This window comes from Colletotrichum higginsianum, chromosome 4 (genome assembly GCF_001672515.1).
Source record: "Colletotrichum higginsianum IMI 349063 chromosome 4, whole genome shotgun sequence".
Classification (NCBI taxonomy): domain Eukaryota; kingdom Fungi; phylum Ascomycota; class Sordariomycetes; order Glomerellales; family Glomerellaceae; genus Colletotrichum; species Colletotrichum higginsianum.
The window spans coordinates 1872793-1892479 of NC_030957.1; the positions used below are offsets into that span (position 1 = coordinate 1872793).

A 19687-nucleotide genomic window follows, 5' to 3' on the forward strand; every position below is an offset into this window, starting at 1 on the left:
TCAGAGAGCAAATGCACGTGATAGTTCAATGAGACCTAATGAACACCTGCCAGTAGTAGTAGCCCGCCCCTCCATTTGTCGAAAACCAGAGAAACAACGCCGCGTCCAACAACCGCTCTATGCGAAGGTGGTAGGGCGCTTCGCGCTGAAGATCTTCTGGTTGTTGATCTTGGCGACGCGGTGGGGGAGGGGGAAGCTCAGGTTCTTGGAGATGAGCTGCTTGATGTAGGGACGCTTGACATCGTCGCCCTTCTCGAGCTCGACGACCTTGAGGATCTATTTGCTCGTTGGTTAGTGGACCGGTCTGGGCAGCTGCACAGCGTTTGTTCGTGGGAGGCACGTACGTGGATGGACCTGAAGCGGGCACGGTGACGGGCGGCCATGTCGGAGTAGAGGGCCTCGACGGCGTCGGTGCGGGACATCTCGCGGTACTCCTTGTACATGTTGTGGGTACCGGAGCGAGAGTCGTAGCGGAGCCAGACACCGAAGTTCTTGACCTTGAGGGGGTGCTTCTCGTGGATCTGTAGCGTACAGGGTCAGTTTCTCGGCTCTCTTCTCCAAGTTTCTCAGACCAAGACGACGTACCTCCTTGACGCTGACGATCTCACCGGTGGCCTTCTTGACCTTCTTCAGGCCACGCAAGAAGTACCAGTAACGGGACTTCGCAACCGTGACATTGGGAGCGAAGATGGTCATGCGGTACAGGGCGGGAGTCGGGTTGGACTCGGTGGGCAAGTGGCGCCCAATGACCTCGTATTCCGTGAGACGACCTGAACAGAGTCTGTTAGTTATGCGTCGTCCCAATGCCACACAAGTTCCCAGTCCATGGATGCGAATCGTCGTTTCGGTTCGATAGTCTCCGGAGCGTTCGGGACCTTTCGGTAGATATCCATCGTTTGCTACTATCGTAGTCGCGGTGCACGAGTGGTCTAGCCCTCGTTTCCCCCCTCAGTGCAAACAAAAGTGATCCCTCTTGATGTTCAATTTAACACTTCTGGCCAGGCATACTGATAGGCCAGGTTCCAATCAGATCGTGGTTCATGGCGTTTGACTGCCATCTTGTCTCGCCGTAGTCGCCGTCGGTAGATCACACGTCATGATCGAAAAGAAAAAGTTTTGTCGTCGGGGGTCGCAGGAATTCGTCCAAGTCGCCGCATTCGCATCCAAGGTCCAGTAGAGGGAAGGGGAAATTGTGCTTACCCATCTGAAAGACTGTTAGAAACAAATGATACTGTCGTGTGTTGGCGCGTAAGGCTGTTGACTTACTGTGAAGAGCTGGCCGATGGTCGTCGATTATCCGATATCGTGGTGGTTGCGCGGTCGAAAAACGAGAAGAATTTGGCGCGCCAGGAGCAAAAAGGATTCTGTGTGAGACGAGGGAACGGTTTCCAGGGCTGGGACCTGTGGGTGGGGCTTTTTGCTAAGCGCACCCGGTCGAGCCACTCGGGGCTGGTGTTGTGGCTGATGAATGCCCCACTTACCTGTCAATACTGGAAACTCAAGAAAGGACCCGATGCAATGATGCCTGAGGATGATGGCTTAAACTATTGGTGCCTGACGGAAACCGATGCTGGTGGTTGTTGTATTCGGGCCAATCACATTGTAGCCCAAACCCCAGACAACCAGCATCACAGAGAAGACGACGCATCCCAGAAGGAGACAGAGCGAGAGGGATGACACTTTGTTGAGCATCTTCAACCAATTAGAAATGCTCATATGCCTATCTTGACCACAACGCCAATTGATCAAGTCACACGATTTGTCGGCCACGGACATTCGCAGTGGTGAACCAACCGCCCGGTTTTACCCTCATCACGCCTCATTCTTCCAATAGCACCTGGTGGCAGTCATAATGGAAGGTCTTTTCGAGGAGTTCCGCAATGCCTACAAAGCCAGGTCTGGCTACTCTCTTGCACAAACGCTCCAGCCCTTCAGCCCAGTCAACAAGCCCGACAAGCTTCGGTCCATCTACCTGAGCACCAACATCCAAGAAGCCAAGGCGGACGTCAAGTACATGCTCTTGGGTCGCGGCTCAGGGTCTAAGAAACTCAAGCTCGACCACGAGGAGACCAACGGCTGGGTGGAAGTCTACACGGCGTACTGGAAGGCCATTGGCGAGATCCTTAAAGTGGAAGGCGACTCCAGTGCTGGAGGTAGGGTGAGCTCATGCGCAATATGCTTTGCTTCGCTCCGCACGTGGTTTTTCGCCGCTAACACTCAATGCAGTCATCATCATGGACAAAAGTGTATGAGGCGTGGAAAGAGCTCACCACTGCTCTCATCCGGGGCTACACGAACTATGGATTCGAGGCCTGGACCATCCCTTGTCTCTACACTGCAGGCAAGCACCTGCGACTTTTCGCCATCAGCTCGGACGAGGAGCGCAACACGACGGACGCTGCCGCCAATGCTATGGAGCTGGGTGACGACTTCGACCCAGATCTGGAGAAGCAGAAGCAGCTCCGTGACTGCGAGCAACAACTCAAGCGCATTTTCACATTGTGCTTGAGTGACAGGTATTTTGGCACCTGCACCCCTCCCCCCCCCTCAGAGAAATACAGGGGCTAACCATCACCAGAGCACCTCTTGAAGATTCGAGAAAGTGGGCCATCTACTTCGTCATCAACCTTCTGTTCAAGACATACTTCAAACTCAACTCCGCCAGTCTTAGCCGGACGATTCTCAAGGCTTTGTCTACCAACCGCGGGGACATGCCCCCGTTGGAGGCGTTTCCCAAGTCCCAGCGGGTTACGTTCAAGTTTTACGAAGGCGTGCTTTTCTTTCTTGAGGAGAACTACGTCGAGGTGATGTTACCAAGTGACCAGGCCCTCTCAAATAGAAATCTGACAATGTACAGGCTGAGAAACATCTCACCGAGGCATGGTCTCTCTGCCACAAGGACGCCAAGAGCAATCAAGAGCTAGTCATCCAGATGATTCCCGTATCACTAAGACAATCACTAACACCCGCCGCAGGAGAATCCTCACCTACTTGATCCCCTGCCATCTTCTCACCACTCACACCCTCCCGAGCAGCAAACTCCTGGAACCTTTCCCTCGCCTGCAGAAGCTCTTCCTTCCGCTGTCGCGTTGTATCCGCACGGGCGACCTGCGCAATTTCGACCTGGCTCTCCAGGAAGGCGAGGAAGAGTTCGTACGCCGCAGGATCTATCTCACCCTAGAACGCGGTCGTGACATCGCCCTGCGCAACCTCTTGCGCAAGGTCTTCATCGCCGGCGGCTTCGAAGAGGCCAAAGAGGCCGGCGCGGCCCCAGTCCGTCGGACCAGAGTCCCTGTCGCCGAGTTTGCGGCTGCGATTAGCCTAGGCAGCCAGGAGAGCGTGGATCCGGACGAGGTCGAGTGTCTGCTTGCCAACATGATTTACAAGGTACGTGGCGCCATTTCTTTCGCTGTCTTGATATTGAGCTTGTGTGCCGGAATGGTGGCAGCCTGCCGTCCGCAGCCGATACCAGTCGCCTCGCGCGGCCAGTCGGGCGAAAAGGGGGCTTGGGAATTCACATTCTGTCCGCATTTCATGCCGTCATGAATTTCTTCAGCTGCCATTTAGGCAACATCATTACGAGGATGATGAAGTGCAACTTGGGCAGCTGAGCATCGTCTTGACTTCTTCAAAGACCATGTGATTGGCAGAAGGCCATCTTCATCATTGAAGCCAACTCACTAACGTTGTCTTCTCACGCAGAACCTCATGAAAGGCTATATCGCCCGCGAACGCGGGATTGTCGTCCTGTCCAAGAACGGAGCGTTCCCCGGAACAGGGGTATAGAAAGTGGTGGTGTGGAGATACCACAAAACCAATCACTTCACTGCGTGACATTTTTACCGGCAGAATTAAGATACTACCTCGATACCACACAGTGATAGGAGCGTGAAGCAGCGACGGTTCTCTTACTGGGGACATCGATCGCACATCTTGCATGGTCAGCGGGCGGACTTGTTCGAGAGAAGGTGCTCGGCGTCGCGCCGTCGTGCATAGAGAGGTATGCACTTCGGCTCACACATCGGTGGTGTGGGTGCGCGTTATCAGACTCATAAAGTCTAACTCGACACTGGTTGCTCGCGCCGGCAGGTGAATACATATTGTTCATAACTTGTACCCGTCCATGACTCCGCCCTCCTGATCCTCGACGTCGTCATCAAGTGATGCCTAGAACACAAGTGAAGCAAGGCAGCTCCGAGACAATCGCAATAGATTTACGAGAACCTGAGCTTGCCCAGCAAGAACCTTGAACACAAATGAAGCTTATGTCCCCTTTTCCAAGTCAAGGATAACGAAAAAGCAAACCCAGACTTTTCCCTCTCTGGAACTTCATCCCGCACGACTCAACCATTCAGCCGGTACGTAACCGCACATAACGACTAACGTTTCACCAGGCCATCGCTCCTCTCCCAAGGCTTGCATGGTGAGGTGGATTAAAGTGTGTGCAGCCGTGGCGTCCGGTAAAACAGCGGGGCTGCTTCCGGGGTGTGTGCGGTTGAGTAGTCATCAAGAGACAGTGGTATGTGGTGAATGGGTGGTAGTCTTGGCTATGAGTCGGACTCGGTGACACTACCATATGACTCACATTGCGCGAGGCAACGGGGGTCAGGGGGGGGGGTTGCATGCCAGCGACAATCTAGCGTGTTTGGGCGAAACCATTCCACACTACATAGGGAATTACGGCCGCCTCCGCTCGGGGCGAGCTGTTGGTGCGGCAGACCAGGAACCGGGAGGCTGTTCCGCGGGCAGAGGAGGCAGGCGGAAGGGCGGACAAGGGGTAGACAGGATAAGTAGTGTTCGCCGGGTCTGGTCTTGCGGGTCGGCGTGCCCTTGGCATTCACGTTTGTTCACGAAGACCTGTTCCCGCGCGGTCGGGTTTGATATTGGGCCCGGGGGTTCAGTCTCAAGTGTTGGGAGAAAACGGGGAAAGTCAACGGCAGATGTAGCTTCATCAAGATGATCAACCCAGTTCTGGTGTGCGAATAGCCTCGTCCGGTAAAAAATACAAAGACTTTGAATTACAACAGCAACTCCTGTAAATTTGAACGTGTCAGAGCGAGAGTATAGAATGGTAATATTACAACTTTGATTCGTTTCCTTGAGGCGGAAAAACAAATGAAGTTGCCATTTGTTCTTGTTTTCTCATTCTTCTCTTTGCCGCTTGAGTGTGACCGGAAAACGAGGCTTGATGGCCTACATACGGGCCGTTCTCCGAGCGTCTGGGAAGAAACAGTCCCCAGAGTCTCCACTCCCGGGGAACGATGGTGTTATTAAATGAAACGCAGATGTAAAAATACAAGGATTTCTCATGAGAAGTTAAGAGGTTGAATCAAAAGAAAGACAACGAAGCCGCAAGAGGGATAATAGAGATAATACATATGACTCCTGAACGCCAAAACCGCCCCAACCCTTGGGGATCTAAAACGCCAGATGTTTATGGTATTTTGCGTTTTTTTGCAAATCCAAAGTAGAAGCTGCCCCAACCAATTCATGATTAAGGAGAAGGAAACAGGAGATGGGATGAGAAGATGATTGCGTGAGAACGTCAAGTCGTTAGATATAAGACGTATATTTCGTCCTCGACCGAGTCGGTAAGTGGTGACGAGTGCGAGAATGAGACCGGCAATCCCTAGAAAGGACGGCTTCCGCGAGGAGTGCGAGGGGAGTTTCTGTTGATGGTTGGAATTAAGGACGACCACAAACGTTCGAGTGTGGACGACTTACACAGTCGAAATATCGTCGACATGGTTGCAGAGGGCGACAAAGAGGTCGAAGAAGAGCTGGGTGCCGCCGTTGTACATCTCAAGCTGCATGGTGCCGCTGCGTTTGAAGGTGCTCCGGCTGCGGATGATGAGGGCGAGGTAGTGAGCCCGCAGCTTGGAATCGCTATCGGGGGTGTTTGCATAGGCGTACCGGGCCGAAGCCAGAATCGTGCTGCACTGGATACCGGATTCTGTTTTTGGCTGTCAGTAAAGGTGACGAAAAGAGAGGGTCGAAGAGTGAATGAACTCACGAAGACCTTGCTTCCGCAAAGAAACCCGCTTCAACTCGTCGAGTCCGTACTTCTCTGCGGCACAATAGATGACGGTGTCCTTGAGCAATTCACCGTCGACGCCGTGATGATACACCGTCGATTCGACGCCGCCGCGACCGTTGTCTGCGTTGAGCGCCTCAATCTCCCAGGAGTTGCGGCGCTTGTTGTGCACAAGGCGCGGGTAGTAGTCACCCTTGTAGAGATACTCGAGCACTGAAGAGAATATCTCAGGCTCCTCGTCGGGAAGGGCGACGCGCTTGGCCGCGGCGCCACAGTCGGGGGAATAAATGCCGCGGAGAGCATGCTGAAAAAAGGGAGAAGCGCAAAGAACATCTTCGTGGGCAGCGAAGAGCCGCTGTTCGGTGCCGACGACGAGGGTTACAATAGCGGAGGTGAGGTTGCTATCGGAAACGAGCAAGTCAGCGATCATGGGTTGCAAGGGCGACACTTTATCAGATGATGCGTGGTTCTAAAATGATAAGAACACTTACTTGCTCATCGATGTGTCCTCAGTTGCTGTGCTTGAGGTGGTGGCGGTCGTCGGCCGGCGGCTGTGGCGGGACTCATGACGATGTTTCGAAACGCCGCTGGATTTGCTGAATGACGAGCTGGACTTGGATGCCTTGTGGCTTTTCGAAAAGCTCTTGTTCGCTGTTTGAGGGGGTTCGAAGCGTCGACTGAACATTGTGGCGGCTTGCTGGGTGCTGGTGGGGATGAAAAGAAGGAATAGCCAGATGAAACAGAAAGATCACAGCTCGGTTTGCCCTGCGTTTGGGAATGTTTAATTGATGAAAAGAGATGGGTTTAGCAATCGGTTGGCTGTCGCTTCGATGGATGAAAAGCAAGTATCTATGAAGAAGTTCGCTTGACCTACCTAAGGCGCCGTCCCGAGATGCATGAATACAAAAAAGAGAGGGAAGCTGGAACTGCCAGTTGGGTCAGGGAGTTAGGACCATTATATACAACGTGATTAAACCTTGCACGGCCCCGCGTGAAAAAAAAAAAAGCATACATCACCCGTGCTGGAGTGATTGCCTTGGGCCTCGCTGCCTTTGCACCAGATTGAGAGTGTGCTGGGGTGAAAAAGATGGTGAGAGCGTCGTTAATTGGACGCGTCGGCACCAGGGACGCGACTGGACCCACCAAGAACCCAAACACGAATGATGAGCGGTGTCACGTGCGAGTCCAGCAGGGGGTTCCCTCCCTTCAGTACGGCGAGAGAGTTGGCGCACCGTATGACTTTTTGGTTGCCTCCTTCATTTGCTTCTGAGGCGCCCGTGTGGGCCACTGGCAGGCACTGAGTGCCAGGTGGGACCCGGCCAAGTCTGGTCAAAGACCAAACTTGACCACAACCATCCGCAGGGATAAAAACACGGCCGAGTCAGTGTGAGACCGTGTGTGTCCGTCGACAGGTGAAGTTGGTTTAGTTCCATGGTGATGAATCCAGGGGGGTCGGTGTTCCCTCACTCCGCTAGGCAGGTACCTATAAGGTGGTGCTGGTGCGCGAAAGTACCTCTGTATGAGAGCTCGCTGACAGCCAAGCCACAGCATGGTGGCCCGAGTATTCACGAAGCTGTCTGTTGGTATCTGTTGGTAGGTAGGGAGGATGGGAAAAGAGGTGCATGTTAAGGCGGCGTGGCGCCCAAGCTCTGCCACTACCAGACCGGAAGAAGAAATGCAGGAGCAACCACTTTACGCGGGGCTTGGATCCTGTCACACAGAACTGCGATATTCCACGGAAGCAAACGGGTGCAATTGTGTGAAGTTGCGAGTCCAGCTGTTGGCATTTTTGATCTCATTGAATGAGACGATGTTAATTCGTATATCATCAAGGAGTCGCTTTGCTTGATCCTACAAGCCTGACTTTTGAGCATCCCAATAATGCATACATAAGGGGGTTGTCCGCAATAGATGCCACCGTCAGCCAGGTTTGGTTCCAACCAAGAGTCACGGCATTTCACCAGCCCCTGGCAATCACTTATTGCTGCAAAGCTTGCACCAGTATGCCGGGGAACCGTTCCGAGGCCCCAAGGGTCCTGAAGTTAAGTTGGCTGCGAACTTGAACGCCGAGGCAGCTCTCGGCAGACCCTCACGCTTCTTTTCAATTCGCCAATTACAGCTGCCCTCTTTTGGTTGCGCACGCCCACGTCCATGATGTTGGCCTAGTCTAGTCTCGTAGATGAATTGCTAGACTTCACCTGATGTCATCTCTACTATTGCATTTCAGCTGCAACTTGCGCGATAGCGTCGGCAACAGCTTTGCGCCCCTCTAGTTTGATGACGGCATCGTTATGGAACGCACCGCGCACCGTCAACTTCTCGACCGTCAATCCGACCTCCTCGCAGCGCTGGACCAGCTTCGCGCCGTGTTGGGCCGGCACTAGCTCGTCCCTGCCGGCTTCGATGATCGTAACATGAGGCTTTCCATGCGCACCCGGCCCAGACCGATTCCTGGCAACCGCCTCTAGGTTCGTCCAGCTGTCCAGTTGGTTCCGGAGGAACGGCCAGAGATGACGGTACGGCACCCATCTCTGGGGGTACAGCACCGCCAGCATGTCCTTGATGGATGTGAAGGGCGTCTCGAGGATCAGCGACCGAAGCCGCACCGTGGAGGGGAACGCCTCCCAGGCCGCGAGGTTGGTGGCCACCCCAGCGCCGATGCTCTGACCCCAGAGGATCACCTCCGGCAGTGGCTGGTGCCTGTGAGCGTCGTGCTCCCCGTGCACCCGCTCAATCCAGTGTAGAGCCGCTTGCGCGTCCAGGTTGATACCCTTCTCGGAGGGGCGGCCCCTCGAGGTCCAGTAGCCGCGATAGCTCAGGCACACGATTGTGTATCGCGCAGGCCGCTTGCCCTGCTGCAGCGATCGAAGGACCCATGATAGGTCGGGCAATCGTGGGGGAATGGACGAGGCGTTTCCTGTTCTCCCAGGCGTGAGCTTGTGTTCGTCGGGTTGGCCAGAAGGAGAAGTAGAGAAAAGGCTATGCGCCTGCGAGGGCGGGGGCGGGGGAATGGGGCGGACCCTGGAAGTAGAGGACGTAGACGGCCGGCATCGATAGAGTGTCATCGTCGGCGTCGTCGCGCGACGTGGTCTTCTTGCCACCAGTCGATGTCGCCGAGGCCACGCAGAGGGCTAGATTCGTCCCGTCGGCGGCCTGGGTCCTTTTCTCCTCCCACTGCATGCCCCAGCACTGCTTCGCGTAGTCTTGGATGCGCTCTCTGCGCGCGTTGGGTGGCAGGCCAGGCATGTAGATGATCTTGTTCTGGAAGAGGACCATTGCGATGCATTTCTGCGTCCACAGAGCGATCAGAAGGCCCGCGAAGAACAGCGGCGGCAGATACAGCGCCTCGGCTTGGAACTGCCTCTTGAGGAAGAGGCCGAGGTGCGGCAGCGGTCGCGGAGACGTGGCTCGCCATGTTGCTGCAGCGGGAAGCGCTTGCAGACGGCGAGAACGACACAGGGACTGCCCAATCGAGTTTGCGCGGATAGCATGCATTACAATTGTGTGCGAAACATGGAGGCGTGAGATGAGCCTTTTGGAGGGGGTGAGTTGGGTGGTGTTAGGTTAACGGAGGACCCTGGGACTGTCACGGGGGAAGGAGAAGACGGAGTACTCTGTACTCTAACTTCCATTTCTGATAACAGACGCGGGAGAGACTGGGATCAAAAACCACAAATAAAAAAACAACAACAACCAGCGCTCTCGATTTCTCGTGGACCGACGGGGGGGTCATGACATGGCGGGCGCGCATGTGTTCGAACGCTACTGGGCTCGTTGTGGCCGGCATGCGGCCGGATCTATCCCCATGCAGAGGATTCTCGGGAGGAAGGTTCGAATTCGGCGTGGACAGCAACGAAGACGGACTTGTGAAATTGCGCAGGATTCCAGCCCAATCGCTGGCGGTCTGCATTCATCGATATGGGATGTGCCGTTTTCTCGATGTTGGGAGAGTGTTCGGCATTGTACTCTCGCCAGCCGGCAATCCCGGTGCTGCGTTACCGTCATCAAGCCCGTGACAGATTGACCGTGGCGGCGTGTCATTGAGTGCTCTTGCCTCTTTCTCTCTCTGGGAAAGACATGCGCTGAGATGAGACACTCTGTGACACCAAGACGGCGCAGAGCTTCTTTGATGGCGCTGAAGTCAGTCTGCGACAATGGGTTTTTAGCGGCGTATCAGTGAGTTACGACTACACAACTCTGTAATGACCAAGATGATGCTGCCTTCGGTTCGGATGCTTCCATTCATTGAGATGGAAGGCGAGCTCATTCCACGGCGTGTTTCTCGCTGCAGGACGGGAGAAGAACCTGGCCGATTGTGGGCGACCGACCCATTGGGACGTCATACTCTAGCGTCAAACGGTCCTTGAAGGGTTCTGGAACCAATCCGCCAATCCTGTGCCTCCAAACCTCTACTGTACCTACCCAGTCCCGCCAGTTCAGGAGGGACAGCCCGACGGTCCAGCCATTCCGTCACTTCTCACCTTACCTCCCTGCGGTTTGCGGTTTGCAGGTTTGGCTCTGGGGAACATGTGCCACGGGTGTGTGTGCGTGTGTTGTTCCCCTTCTGATTGTTACCCCTCTCTGCAGGCAAGCAGGCCCGACGAGAGAAATGTCGAGTGTAAGCGCCGCCATGATAAATAAAGAATCAGCAGCCCAAGATATCTATAACCCCCTCCCCCGTATCCTGGCATGTGCAACACGCGATCTTGATCTTCTCGCAACGACCCCCTCCAACTTGTAGAACCCCAAAGTCTCCGTTCTTCCCTTCGACATCCCACCATTCTAATCCAGCCCGCCCCGCAATCCCGCTGAGGAATCAACACCAAATTCGACCGACCGACCGACCGCCTTGTTATTCGCATCCCCGCCAATTTGAAAATCGAACAATCGACATCACATACGGCTGCGAACCTAACCACCACCACTGCCGCCGCCCACGAGTCCTCACACTCCACAACAATAGCCCACCATGCCTGGCCCCGTAGACCCAAAGACGCCGACAGAATCCTCGCCGAGGCAATCGCCTCGCATCGAACTCCCCGAGGAAGAAGAGACCTCCCTGCGGACGGACGGCCAGACCAGCCCCGGGTTAAGGAACAGTAAAGGATGGGACGGAAAGCTAAGAGTCCAGCGCACCGCCGTACTCGCCAACCCCGAGGTCCTCTCGGATCCTGAATCGGATGACGAGAATGTCATCCCCGGCGAGGAGCTCCCCGCCGACGAAGGTAAGCAAGCCCGCACTCGGTGCAGACTCCTCCCTTCTCAGTGAACATCGAGACTAACCCGCCGCCCACGTCGCAGATCTCCTCGACGGTGAAGACCCAGAAACCGACGAGCTCATTGTTTCCCATGCCCGCGTCTCCTCCATCACCGCCCTCCGCCTGGAGCGCTTCCAAAAGGTCGTCCGCCTTTGTCTCCGCCAGAACTCGATCCAGTCCATCGATGGCCTCTCGCCCCTCGCCTCAACTCTCGAGGACCTCGACTTCTACGACAACCTCATCTCCCACATCCGCGGCCTCGACGACCTCGTCAACCTCACCTCGCTCGACCTCAGCTTCAACAAGATCAAGCACATCAAGCGCGTTAATCACCTGACGAAGCTCAAGGAGCTTTTCCTCGTCGCCAACAAGATCAGCACTATCGAGAACCTGGAGGGCCTCGACAACCTCACTTCCCTCGAGCTCGGCTCCAACCGCATCCGAGTTCTGCAGAACCTCGACTCTCTCAAGAACCTCGAGGAGCTCTGGGTTGCCAAGAACAAGATCACCGAGCTCACCGGTCTCGGTGGCCTCTCAAACCTGCGCATCCTCAGCATTCAGTCAAACCGCATCCGCGACCTCGCCCCGCTCGCTGACGTCCCCAGCCTCGAAGAACTCTACATGTCCCACAACGCCCTCACCTCCCTCGCCGGCATCGAGCGCAACGAGAAGCTGCGCGTCGTGGACATTTCCAACAACGCTGTCACCAGCATCAAAGGCCTCGGCCCCCTCAAGAACCTGGAGGAGCTCTGGGCAAGCTACAACCAGATTGCCGACTTTAACGAGGTCGAGAAGGAGCTGCGCGACAAGGAGCACCTCACGACCGTCTACTTCGAAGGCAACCCGCTGCAACTCAGAGGCCCCGCCGTGTACCGAAACAAAGTCCGTCTGGCCCTGCCTCAACTATCCCAGATTGACGCAAGTGAGTGGATTCCCAGCCCTGGACCGCTTAGAACGATTGCTAATGATCCCTTCGCAGCCTACGTCAAGACATGATGATTATGGAAAGTCTGCACTCTGGCATGATTCTTACGAGCCTGGCCTTACGAGGCTGGCATGGCGTTACACGGATTTTATATTAGGGCGCGGGTCTGGCGAGGTGGGTGAACTGAAATCGGCGGACATATATGGGAATTTTCAATACTCGGGATACCTCTTCAGCACGACGTAGCCGCGCTCGTTCGGGGAGCACGGGGGACGTGGTAGGAAGCATTGTTCAATGGGCGGGCGGCTCTTCTGGCTTTCAACGAAAAAGGAAAATACACTGCATGCCTGTGCGAGCGGGCTCAACAACATCTTGTCATGGGTCATGGCTCTTGGTTGTATTTTAGCGGCAGATCGCAGTCTTGCCGAGGGAGAGGGTATCTAGATACAATCGGTTTGCGTCGTAAGCTGTTTGGCACACGTCGGACATTCCTCCCGTTTATCACCCCACCGGCTGCGGGCGTACAACAAGGTCACTTTCGCAGGCGAGGGGGGTTGTTGTTACGTTTGCAGGTACAGAAAACGAGGCAAAATTGACAATACGTCATGGGCGAACCATTTAACCAAAGATCCAAAGCTTCTCAGTGGAGAAGTACTAGGACGAGTGTCAGCTTTGTTTCTTTCTTCCTCACCTTTCACTACCTTGCGTCAGGGACAGACATAGAGGAAAGGGCTTACGTTGGCGGGCTGGTTGAAGCGAGTCTTCCTGTCGAGGGCGCTGATCTTATCAATGTCGGTCTGCTCGAGGTCGAAGTCGGTGACGGCCAGGTTCTGGGCCAGGATGTTCTTGCGGCTGGTCTTAGGGATGACGGCGAGGCCGCGCTGGGTGGCCCAGCGGAGGAGGACCTGAGAAGGCTCCTTGTTGTGCTTCTTGGCAATAGCGGTGATGGTAGGCTCTTCGAAGAGGGGGACGAAGTCGGTGGCGTGCTCCATGTTGAACTCCTTGAAGGAAGCGGGGCCAAAGGAGGAGTAGGCTGTGACGGCGATACCCTCGTTGGCGGCCAGCTTGACCAGGTCAGGCTGGACGAGGTAGGGGTGGTGCTCGATCTGAAGGGTGGCGGGGGGGATCTTGGCGTAGCGGAGGAGGTCATAGAGCAGCTGGCCCTGGAAGTTGGAGACGCCGATGCTCCTGGTGAGGCCCTTCTCGACAAGGCTCTCGAAGGCGGTCCAGGTCTCCTGGATGGAAGCCTTAGAGGGGCGGATCTCGGACTTGCCGTCGTAGTGCCAGCCGGGAGGGTATCGGACCGAGGGGTCGACGTACTCGAGGGCGACCGGGAAGTGGATGAGGTAAAGGTCGAAGTAGTCGACGCCCCAGTCGGCGAGCTGCTTCTTGACGATGGGCTCTACGCGGGGGCCATCGTGGAAGGTGTTCCAGAGCTTAGAGACGATGAAGAGCTCCTCGCGCTTGACGATGCCCTCCTTGATGGCGCGGGCGACGCCCTCGCCACACTCGACCTCGTTGCCGTAGTCTAGATAGGAGATGCGACGTCAGTATCAAGCTCTAGCGACAGAGCGGTATAACCATGAGCATGTATAACACATGGCGAAAGATGAGTGTGTGTGTGATCGGGGATGAAGGGAGCGCGGCCCCGAGTGTAAGTGAGCAAGTGACAGGGGGTAGGGGGGATGTGCGAGGCCCGATTGGATGAGCAGGGGGTATGGTTGTGGAGAGCTTTCCGGGTGAAATGGCAGCGCATGTGGAAAATCGATGCTCTCCAGAAAGTCGCATCCATCCCTCATGCATGGTGGGGTTAGGAGGGGTAGTTCAAGCCGTCCAGAAGCCGTCGAGGGGGCGAGAGGCCAAACAGACCTCCAACAGACACACAGGGCCGATGGCAGCGGGCAGCGTTGTTTCCCGAGAGAAAGTCATGCCGTCAATTTATTTTTCGCCGTTGTATGACCGCTGCCATTGTCACCGTCGCCGTCGTCATCGAAACTCTGCTCGTAGCCGCTCCCTCGCTCTCCCCGTCTCTGGAGCCCGCTTCGGCTGGGTGCTGTGGTTGCGGGGTGTTCGGTTCACTTACCGCAGGCGCCGTCAAACAGACGGTAGCCGGCCTTGATGGCCTCGTAAACAGTGTCGGCAGCGATGGCGTTGTCGACCTTCCACAGACCGAAGCCCACTTGGGGCATGTCGAAGCCGCTATTCAGCTTGATGTTGGGGACAGCCATGTTGACGACTCTGTGTGTTTTTTGCGCACAAGAAAGAGAAGATTGGGGTATCAAAGGTCAATGCGAGACTTGTGGAGGGAAGAGAGGGAGGGAGAGGGAGAAGGAGAAAAGGGCAGAGAGAAGTGTTGCTTGGAAGCAAGTCGGGGGACGATGTAGGTATTTATAGCAGTCGTACGCCAGGTCTGCTCGAACAGGCAGCTGCCCTCCCGTCCAGATGGAAAGGAAGGGTAAAGGACATGGATAGCGAAGAAGACACGCCTTCCTGGTCATTCTCTGACCCGGCGCGACGACAACCTCCACCTGCCGGCTTTACAGATCCAGACAGTCCATGGTGCCGTCACAATACAGCTCAGGCGGCAGCGGGGTGAAAGGGACCCGTTGGGAAAAAGGGACACACAGAATCGTCTACCCGAAAGCCGACCAACCGGCCAGGGGTGGCCGCTGGAGTAGGGAGTGCTAGCTTGGACAGGCCACTCAACATTGGACAATTGGAGGGAACCCAACGGTGCATCGACATGAGACGACCGGGTAATATGCCACGGGCAAAAATGAGATGGATAGGTGAAAGCGATGATAGCCAGGTAGCTATACCTAAGTACTGGAGGGGTGTGGTGGAGAGTGGGGTGTGTGTGTGTGTGTGTGTGTGTGTGTGTGTGTCAGCCGCAGAACGCGACACGCCCATTTGTGCGTTTAAATCAGACTGAGGGCTCGGAAGAAACCCGCTACTTGGGGTAGGTAGGTACGAGTATTTGGAGTTTACTGCTACTCTTTGCCGTTATGGCTTCAGCGATGGTTTCGTGGAAGCGACGAGGTGGTGAAGAAGTCAAACATTAGGTAAGCAAGCCATGGAGTTTCTCTTCGCAGCGTCGGCGATGCGCTTGGCGACTGACCTTTTGGGTTGGCCGTGGGCGGCTTTCGTGCTCTGTTACTGGCTCTTTTGATGCCAGGAAGGGTGTCTGGTGAGTGCTGTCCAACAGAGACCAAGACCTGTCGGAAAGATGGCGTGGGGTAATCACTTTGGCACAGGCAGATTGCAGTACGTGGAAAAGTCCGTTTCCCTACATGGATGAATGAAGATTTCCCTGTTTCCTTGTCTTTCTTTGTTAACTTCCTCCTCTTCCTCTCTTCTTGTGTCAACCGCGTAACCACTTGCTCCTCGTCTGGTTGTTTCGGTCAGCGTTTTGTCAGTACCTAACTACCTACCTAGGTACCTAGGTACTGTAGCAGGCACGTACCTCCAGATTACCAGCCGTAGGGGGAAGGGATTTTGCCAAATACCCGCTTTATTCACATTTAGCCTAAATACCATCTCGCGCGGTTAATTGGCTTCCATCGCCAACATCAATGCTTCTTTCTCTGAGGGACTTCGATTCATTAAGACCGGCACGCACGCACGCATGCACGCAGGTCTCTCCGAGCGAGAGGGATTAGAACATGTTCATGTGCATATGCTTGAGTTACAATGGGCGGGCACCTCGCACGCATCCCCCTTCGCCAACGCAGCAGGCCTCGGCATTGTATTTCTGGTTCGCCCAGGCATGAAATGAAAGTCAGTCAGGCAACACTCGGTAGTTCGGACGCCGGTTCGAATCTTCACGCGGAATGTCGCACATCCCACAGTCTCCCATCCCATAGATGCATCGCCGGCGCATTGACCGGGGCAACTCGCCCCACGTGGACCGCTGCATGGGTCACCACCTACCCTTACACTTCATCCGGGTGGACCAACCAAACCTCACTCTACACCTCAAGTTAGACAGCTAGACTCCGCTCGAGTTCTTCCTCCTGTCACCAAGCGGTGACTGGCGACGATACGCTCTACAGGAACCTCGAACAACGCCCTGATTTTGCTTCACAAATCAATGACTATTGTCCGAGTATTCAGTGGCTTTGTAACCAGGACAGTCGAGAACATTGACCCTTTGGACGCCACAGCGTTTATCGCCTACCGGGACCTAGGTCAGGTAGTTTTATTCGACCTCTGACCTGGGTAAAACACTCACCAACACCAATGTTCCTGCTCAACTCGAGAAGGTTTTGTTTAACGAGACCACGTCGAGGACACAATGGGCCAAAGGCTTTCGATCATTGCTACGCCAAGCAACAATGTGACAAAAGAGGCACCCCTTTGCTCTCGCGAGCCCTCAAAGGCGTCATATCTCGACGAGCCACCCTGCTTTGCTTCCGATGCTACCCTCGAAATAGAGTGCCTTTACCAATAGTCGGTTGCTTTTGGTATTAGAGTGTTCTTTGTGTCTTGAACATCTAGACTTATCGTGAAGTACATTAATATGCGCCATTTCCGCCGGTGTGTCGCTTGGATTAAGATTTCCCCAAAGCAAGACAACAATTGAAGCAGCATAATTGCAAACAAGAATTCAACACTCAGATTTGAAATAGATCCCACGCTGTACATCGCTTTCGCCAACAACACCAAAAACCAACTCTCAGGACACTCACTAGTCGAAACCAAACAACCAGCTGGTGCACTAACTTCCAGCAGGGGTCAACTTCATCAACATGTCACGTTCCGTCTTTCAACAACAGCTAGAGCACCAAAATGGCCCTCACCAGCCCGACTGTCCTTGTCGGGGGCCAGGGGAGGATCTATTGACGTATAGGCGCCGGCTGAGAAATGAGAGCTCAGCCAGAATGGCCGCGGTGAGAGGAGAGAAATACAACAAGGTCAAAGACAACGGAAGAATGACCGACAAGCGTTTTGGGAGCGTCGTCTTGGACACAGAACCTCACGGATTGGCGCAGCCATATGAGTCACAGAATTTCAGCGCCGCCGATCTTGACGCTGCCATAAGAAAATATGGTCAATGGGGAGAAACTCCCTACAAAGGCTACGGTGTCGTGGTGCAGAAGATCATCGGAGCAGGTCGTTTCGGAATCATTGCCCTCGTACACTGCCTCAGAGAGGGTGGGACCATAGTTCCGTGCGTGTTGAAGCTGGAAAAACACAGGCATCATGTCCACGGGACACTTGCACGGGAGGAGTTTGCCCTAAAGGTAAGGGTCCCTGCATCGACATGCCATGCTGAGCCCATTTGCTAACAATCACAGAAATTCAAAGGCGCAAAGCACATTCTGAAAATCTTGGACCTCACGGAGAAAGTCAAGGAGGAGAGATTCGATGACTCCAAGCTGTACGCGGCAGGCCAGGTTGGCCGGCAATCAGGGCGCGGACCCGGTGACGAGGAACGGGACAAGGTGTGGCACCTCGAGAACTTCGCGCATCAGCCCATTCGTAACTTCATCTTTGTCGAGCATGCGGCTCAGGGAGATCTGAACATGTGGCTGAGTAAAGCCAGCCGTAGCGGGACTCGCTGGCCCGTAAGAGCGATCTGGATGCTTTTCAAGAGCCGTAAGTCGCCGAGCAAGCTTTTAGAAACACCTTCTGCCGTTGATTCTGCTGACCTGACCTTCCTACAGTTGCACAGGGACTCGCCGGAATGGGATATCCTCTGCAAGAAAGCTTCGACGGATCCCGCTCGGAATGGGACCCTAACGATAGCATCGAAGAGAACCTCCCGGACGACTTCCCCATGAGCGAGATGTATCAGCCCCAATCGACGACTCACTTCGATCTCGAGCCGAGAAATGGTAAGCCTGCATGTTGTCCGTTTTCAACCATGTCGCAGAAGGCTAACTGGTACAATAGTCCTGGCAAGCAGCAGTATGATAAACGGCAGTATGCCAGTCTTCAAGGTATGTGTGGCATCCCCTCTCACCCGCCCGAGTCCTTCATACTAAACCAACACAGATCGCCGATTTCGGATCCGTGCAGTTCTTCAGCCAGATTGCGATGCATAAGCAGTACTTTGAGTAAGTCTTTCTCTACCCTTTCATCTTTTATATGTGACCGCCAAACTGACTCGTAGTCTCCTTACAGCAAGGAGCTCTTCTGGAAATGTCGCTTCAGCGGGAAGGGCAACTACTTCGCTCCTGTAAGTGAACCGCCATTTTGGGACTATTACATCGCCTGTTTCATAGCTGACATTTCGCAGGAACAATTCACTAGGCAGTGGGACTTCTTGAATGTGCAAACACACCTGGCTGACGATAATGCCCCCAACCCGTTCGTGGCTGAAGACGGGACCAAACCTCCACTCGCAGGTAACTACGGCATGCACTCAAACGTCTTCCAGGTCGGTGTGATTGTAAGTATCAACATAGTCTTGCTATATCTTCCATGTAAGCTGACCGCAATAACAGATATGGTGCGCCATTACTCTCTGCGCGTTCCAACCCCTCACGGCCACGACGTTCACCTTGCCCAACGGCCGTGAAGTCGTTACCTGGGGGGGAGCCCTCCAGCACGAGCGGTTCAACAACGTCGATAAGCAGCTCAAATGTCTCGTGCAGCACTGTATGGCAGAAGAACCCGCCAACCGTCCCTCCCTCGGCGTGCTCATGCGCACCATCGAGGACCGGCTTGGTGGCAACGACCTTGAGTCCGAAGTGGCCGTGGCCTACTGGGCGCATAATTTCTTCTCCTCGCCCCAGTCTGCCAGAAACAGCGGGCTGAAGAGGGAGTTTCCTGGCGGCGATGGGGACGGCGACGAGGAGGATGCCAAGAGATACGCACCCCGGCCCAGGACCGAAGCCCAGCCCATGAATCAAAACGTATTCCAGGAGCCCGCGCACGCGCTCAGCCTGCTCAACCAGCCCGTCGGTACCCAGCAAGGCGCAGTGACCCTGCAGCCCGCGGCGGCTGACTACCCGGGCCCTTTTGTTGTGAACAATACCCCCGCCATCGATCCCAGGATCCTCCAGATCTCTCCGAGGAGACATATGCCACCACCGATTCCGGCGTTCGGCGTGCAGCAGGTTGATACCTTCACCTTCGGGGGTAACCAGATGCAGCAGAACATGACTGCGGCAAATTTCCAGCCGGGCGGATACTTCAACGTGAACGCACAGTATGGGGAAAATCCCTTCCAGCCGCCGATGCAGCAACAACAACCACAACAACAGATGCAACAACAGCCGATGCTGTTTGACCCGATGCTGTACATGGTCCCTTTCAACCAGCCGATCCAACCCCAACAGAATCAACCGCAACAGCTTAGGCTGCAACCACAGCAACAGCAGTCCTTTGGGGCGGATCAAAACCAAGGGCTGCCCGAAGGTGATCTTTGGTAATATGTGTAGACGCGGCGGAGGTGATGGCCAACCGCCGAGGGCGCCTGTCTGACACAGGAACTTGACGAAGAGCGACTGCGGACTGGTACTG

The 19687-nt window shown here is 55.0% G+C and overlaps 7 protein-coding genes across 7 annotated transcripts; 3 read left to right on the top strand and 4 right to left on the bottom strand.

Annotated features, from left to right (window-relative positions):
* Positions 1 to 117: 117 nt before the first annotated feature.
* Positions 118 to 1204, bottom strand: CH63R_05871 (60S ribosomal protein L20; the record flags this gene model as incomplete). The annotated part of the gene is made up of 4 exons (XM_018300846.1): positions 118 to 276; positions 345 to 521; positions 586 to 770; positions 1201 to 1204. 4 exons carry the CDS (start codon positions 1202 to 1204, stop codon positions 118 to 120), a joined length of 525 nt encoding a protein of 174 aa, XP_018158696.1.
* Positions 1205 to 1852: 648 nt separating this feature from the next.
* On the top strand, positions 1853 to 3786 carry CH63R_05872 (PCI domain-containing protein; the record flags this gene model as incomplete). Its single annotated transcript, XM_018300847.1, is given in 6 exon segments — positions 1853 to 2158; positions 2227 to 2516; positions 2579 to 2883; positions 2900 to 3387; positions 3473 to 3616; positions 3703 to 3786. The coding sequence occupies 6 exon segments, from the start codon at positions 1853 to 1855 to the stop codon at positions 3784 to 3786; spliced, it is 1617 nt and encodes a 538-aa protein (XP_018158697.1).
* Positions 3787 to 5720: 1934 nt separating this feature from the next.
* CH63R_05873 (Btb poz-like protein) lies at positions 5721 to 6719 on the bottom strand (the record flags this gene model as incomplete). Its single annotated transcript, XM_018300848.1, has 3 exons — positions 5721 to 5953; positions 6014 to 6435; positions 6526 to 6719. The coding sequence occupies 3 exons, from the start codon at positions 6717 to 6719 to the stop codon at positions 5721 to 5723; spliced, it is 849 nt and encodes a 282-aa protein (XP_018158698.1).
* A 1528-nt stretch (positions 6720 to 8247) lies between these two features.
* CH63R_05874 (Alpha beta superfamily) lies at positions 8248 to 9529 on the bottom strand (the record flags this gene model as incomplete). Its single annotated transcript, XM_018300849.1, has 2 exons — positions 8248 to 8951; positions 9055 to 9529. 2 exons carry the CDS (start codon positions 9527 to 9529, stop codon positions 8248 to 8250), a joined length of 1179 nt encoding a protein of 392 aa, XP_018158699.1.
* Positions 9530 to 11003: 1474 nt separating this feature from the next.
* CH63R_05875 (Protein phosphatase 1 regulatory subunit SDS22) lies at positions 11004 to 12288 on the top strand (the record flags this gene model as incomplete). Its single annotated transcript, XM_018300850.1, has 3 exons — positions 11004 to 11259; positions 11336 to 12214; positions 12272 to 12288. 3 exons carry the CDS (start codon positions 11004 to 11006, stop codon positions 12286 to 12288), a joined length of 1152 nt encoding a protein of 383 aa, XP_018158700.1.
* A 547-nt stretch (positions 12289 to 12835) lies between these two features.
* CH63R_05876 (NAD(P)H-dependent D-xylose reductase xyl1) lies at positions 12836 to 14445 on the bottom strand (the record flags this gene model as incomplete). The annotated part of the gene is made up of 3 exons (XM_018300851.1): positions 12836 to 12871; positions 12955 to 13745; positions 14301 to 14445. The coding sequence occupies 3 exons, from the start codon at positions 14443 to 14445 to the stop codon at positions 12836 to 12838; spliced, it is 972 nt and encodes a 323-aa protein (XP_018158701.1).
* Positions 14446 to 17097: 2652 nt separating this feature from the next.
* On the top strand, positions 17098 to 19596 carry CH63R_05877 (uncharacterized protein; the record flags this gene model as incomplete). Its single annotated transcript, XM_018300852.1, has 8 exons — positions 17098 to 17460; positions 17515 to 17815; positions 17884 to 18054; positions 18113 to 18159; positions 18215 to 18276; positions 18344 to 18398; positions 18459 to 18611; positions 18667 to 19596. The coding sequence occupies 8 exons, from the start codon at positions 17098 to 17100 to the stop codon at positions 19594 to 19596; spliced, it is 2082 nt and encodes a 693-aa protein (XP_018158702.1).
* Positions 19597 to 19687: the final 91 nt, after the last annotated feature.